This window comes from Limulus polyphemus, unplaced genomic scaffold (genome assembly GCF_000517525.1).
Source record: "Limulus polyphemus unplaced genomic scaffold, Limulus_polyphemus-2.1.2 Scaffold7876, whole genome shotgun sequence".
In the NCBI taxonomy this organism is placed as follows: Eukaryota; Metazoa; Arthropoda; class Merostomata; order Xiphosura; family Limulidae; genus Limulus; species Limulus polyphemus.
In genome coordinates, this window is record NW_013673486.1 from 6,894 (window position 1) to 11,123 (window position 4,230).

The window sequence follows — 4,230 nt, forward strand, 5'->3', positions numbered from 1 at the left end:
AATACGAGTTGATACAACATAAAGAACATTAAATACGAGTTGATACAACATAAAGAACATTAAACAGTAATGTTGTCTTGCAAGTGTTCCAAGACACAAGAAAATCTAATGATGACTGAAGACATTACAAATTGTAAGACGACTTTTTAACATCATCTATACACATTTAACTGAACCAAATACATACTAAACATTTTTAACAGGACATTTATTCTGGGAAACTAGTGGCTTCATGAACACTGTTCAGCTTTACAATATAGATTGTATATGATAATTATTAACATACCAGCATCAAGGGAGGTGTCAGTGATTGCCACAAAGTCAACTACTTTAGAAGTGAAGTCTAACACTTGGTGATTGTCCCCTTTCATGACAGTTACCGTGTGACGGTCTCCATAACTTGCCCTTGGCATTCCCCCAGAAAATATGACAAAGTCCTCTCTATAAGAATTAACAAAATAAAGTTCTTTTAGTGCCAAGACATTAGGATTGTACTGGACTTGTGTTCCATTTCTTATATGGACTCAGTTTTCCAATATAACAAATATTCAATAACAAATCTCACGATGCTTTGTGATAAAACTCTCACTCGTGATGTCTAATCGATAGCCACAAGTTATATGGTGTTCGGCATTCTTCTTTCCCGAGTATCCTAGTATCGTAGAAGCGATGTGGGTCTAGGACAGTTCATGTACTGCTTCAATCATTAATACTCAATTAGTAACTTAACATTTATGAAGAAAATACATAAGCCTAAAAATTTAATACACTTTAACATTGGTAGTTTTACTTTTACAAAATAAGGTATCTTGTATTTAAAGTCTGAGAGTAATCTACTCTATACATAAGGCAAGAAAACAGTCTAAACAGCAACTGAAAACAAACAGATGTTGAGTGCTGGAGACAGATTAATTACAAGATCAGCCTGGAACTAATAGAATCAATATAATAATTCAATTTGTTTACACTTTAAATAACCAGTGAAATGTTTATTTAATGGGTTTTCCAGAATCATTAGGTGAATAACTGCTGTCTAAATGGTTTATCTTCTAATTTTCTTTTTATAATCTATTAAAATTCATACAACATGTTTCAATACCTTTCCACAAAACTTAGTAAATATATAAACGTAAAAATGTGTGTACTTTATGTAGACATTAAATCAATTACTTCTTCATAACCATTTTTATATCAACTTTGCTGTAGCTAAGGTAAAGAATCCACTTACTCTCCTATCACAGAAAGCCATATCAACTTTGCTGTAGCTAAGGTAAAGAATCCACTTACTCTCCCGTCACAGAAAGCCATATCAACTTTGTTGTAGCTAAGGTAAAGAATCCACTTACTCTCCTGTCACAGAAAGCCATATCAACTTTGTTGTAGCTAAGGTAAAAAACCCACTTACTCTCCCGTCACAGAAAGCCATATCAACTTTGTTGTAGCTAAGGTAAAAAACCCACTTACTCTCCCGTCACAGAAAGCCATATCAACTTTGTTGTAGCTAAGGTAAAAAACCCACTTTTTTTACCTTAGCTACAGCAAAGTTGATATGGCTTTCTGTGATAGGAGAAAATCCACTTACTCTCCTTTTACAGAAAGCCATAACATCTTCTTCATACTTTTACAAGGAAAAGGACCTGAAAAAATAAGTTTATTTTCTGTCATCCAACAACCAGTTTAGTTATATTACTACAAACTGAAAATACACCAATGTGTTAAAAGTTCTTTACAGGCACATTGTGTTACTATGTTAAAAGTAATTAAAATAATAAGTCTTTTTTGTTTTTGTAACTCTTAATACCTAAATGTTATGTCACAGAAAGAACAACCAGTTTAATAACATTGACAGAGTTTCCAAGACACCAACATGTTATAATATCATTAAGATAGAGAGAACAACCAGTTTATTAACATTATGACAGAGCTTCCAAGACACCAACATGTTATAATATCATTGAGATAGAGAGAACAACCATTTATTAACATTACGACAGAGCTTCAAAGACACCAACATGTTATAATATCATTAAGATAGAGAGAACAGTCATGCCATTTACAAGGTTTCAGTTCCACAAAGCAACAACATTTAGAATGTTACCAAAAAATGATTTACACTATGTTGTAGTAACAACAACAACAAAGCACTCAGTTAAATAGTATTCTAGTAACATCAAGAGATAAGATTCCATTAAATAATTTTATAGTGACATCAAGAGACATTATATCTCCTCAACTCTACACCAGCTCGATATATCTCATAATCTGTTAGTACAATGTCACTAGAAAATGTGATAAATTCACCGACATTATTAGTGATGCCAAATTTAGTAAAAAACCAAATGATTCAGCCAACACAAGATCAAGAGTAATCAGCTACAGTTATATAAAACATGAAATTAATTACAATATTACAGACTTGTTGAGAAACACCCTTCAAAAATACATAGTTCTCGAATCTGTCTTCGGGCTTGTCCTGTTACTTACCATAAGGAGTCTTAGGATTTTCATAGGGCTTGGAAGGATCGGCAGTAGTCCACACAATGTAGCTTCCATCATTATGAGTACTCATAAATCGTGTGCCATCCCTGTACCAGGTAACCGACTCCAGTTGCTGAGAAAAATAAGCAGATGCTTGAATTATATTTCATGCATTAGTCACTGCATTAACCAACTAACTTTGAGCAATATACACTTACCCTTCCTTTTTTTTTTTTAATATATATAGGTTAAAGTTAATATTGATATTTGTATAATGAGCCAATATATCATTCTTTGATGGACAATATCTACCTAGATTCTAAAAGTAAAGAACATTAAGACCTCTAAACCAGATCTAAAATAGTCCATCTATAAAGTCCACGTATATGTAGTCCAAGAAATATTTAATGCTACTACTATGTACTGTGCAAGTTGGTTTTAAAACAAGGTCATTTTTTCAGTGCACTTGTCACCAAGAGTAAACTTACTATCAATATAGGTCTATTAAGACAAGTGGCTGCTTTCTGATAAAGCATGAAACACTTCACTATAACATAAAAACCCGTTTTAATAGGATACAAAATGTAGTGTCAATTATGTATACACAAACAAATCAATAGTTATCAAATACATTAATTGTAAATAAGTGATTTTCTTTCTTTTATCAACACTATAAAACAATAATGATAAAATTTATATAAATCTAAAACATTCAAAAAGACTCAAATATCATAACTCATAACAAAGTCTCTCTGTAACGTTTGATTTTTAAATGAACAAACACTTAAGTGGAGGAAAAGTGCTATCTGTAAAAAAAATAATAAAATGTTGTGTTATTAAGCACAAGAAAGTAAAGATAATTTTGCTCACCTGGCTCCCTGTGTAGGTTTTATCTGCAGCTTGGAGTTTCATGTCCCACAAAACCATCAGTCCACGATTATAACCAATTAAGATAAGATTAGGATCGGATGGATTTTCAGCTATTCCTTCAACAGCTCCAGGATTGAGCTTGTAATCATCAGAAACACTAGACATAATTAAAACTGGTGGGTGTCCAATAGGTAAAAAACAAACAAGCTTCTTACTGTTTGTCACCTATACAATGTTAATTAATTGTTAAATACCAGAATAGTGTTCTCAAGTGTACTATGTTGGTAAAGTACTAATTTAGTATTTCACTATACTGTTAGCATTAGTACTTAAAGTAGCTACTACTACATCCACACCAAGCTTTCAATAGAGTGGCAGTGTGATTCAGGACGTTGAAAATACAAGGATCTTACTTAAAGTAGCTGCTACTACATCCACACCAAGCTTTCAACAGAGTGGCAGTGTGATTCAGGACGTTGAAAATACAAGGATCTTACTTAAAGTAGCTGCTACTACATCCACATCAAGCTTTCAATAGAGTGGCAATGTGATTCAGAATGTTGAAAATACAAGGATCTTACTTAAAGTAGCTGCTACTACATCCACACCAAGCTTTCAATAGAGTGGCGATGTGATTCAGGACGTTGAAAATACAAGGATCTTACTTAAAGTAGTTGCTACTACATCCACACCAAGCTTTCAATAGAGTGACAATGTGATTCAGGACGTTAAAAATACAAGGATCTTACTTAAAGTAGCTGCTACTACATCCACACCAAGCTTTCAATAGAGTGGCGATGTGATTCAGGACGTTAAAAATACAAGGATCTTACTTAAAGTAGCTACTACTACATCCACACCAAGCTTTCAATAGAGTGGCGA

At 33.0% G+C, this 4,230-nt stretch overlaps 1 protein-coding gene across 1 annotated transcript in view; it reads right to left on the reverse strand.

Moving 5' to 3' along the window:
• Positions 1 to 4,230, reverse strand: part of LOC106474932 (lethal(2) giant larvae protein homolog 2-like) — a gene marked incomplete at its 3' end in the record, with an annotated part of 17,166 nt that overhangs the window by 6,016 nt on the left and 6,920 nt on the right. The window contains exons 6-9 of the mRNA XM_022403190.1: positions 3,349 to 3,505; positions 2,485 to 2,611; positions 1,583 to 1,637; positions 280 to 441 (exon numbers count right to left, since the gene is read on the reverse strand). Coding sequence (XP_022258898.1) covers positions 280 to 441; positions 1,583 to 1,637; positions 2,485 to 2,611; positions 3,349 to 3,505 — 501 coding nt within the window. The remainder of the gene's footprint in view (positions 1 to 279; positions 442 to 1,582; positions 1,638 to 2,484; positions 2,612 to 3,348; positions 3,506 to 4,230) is intronic.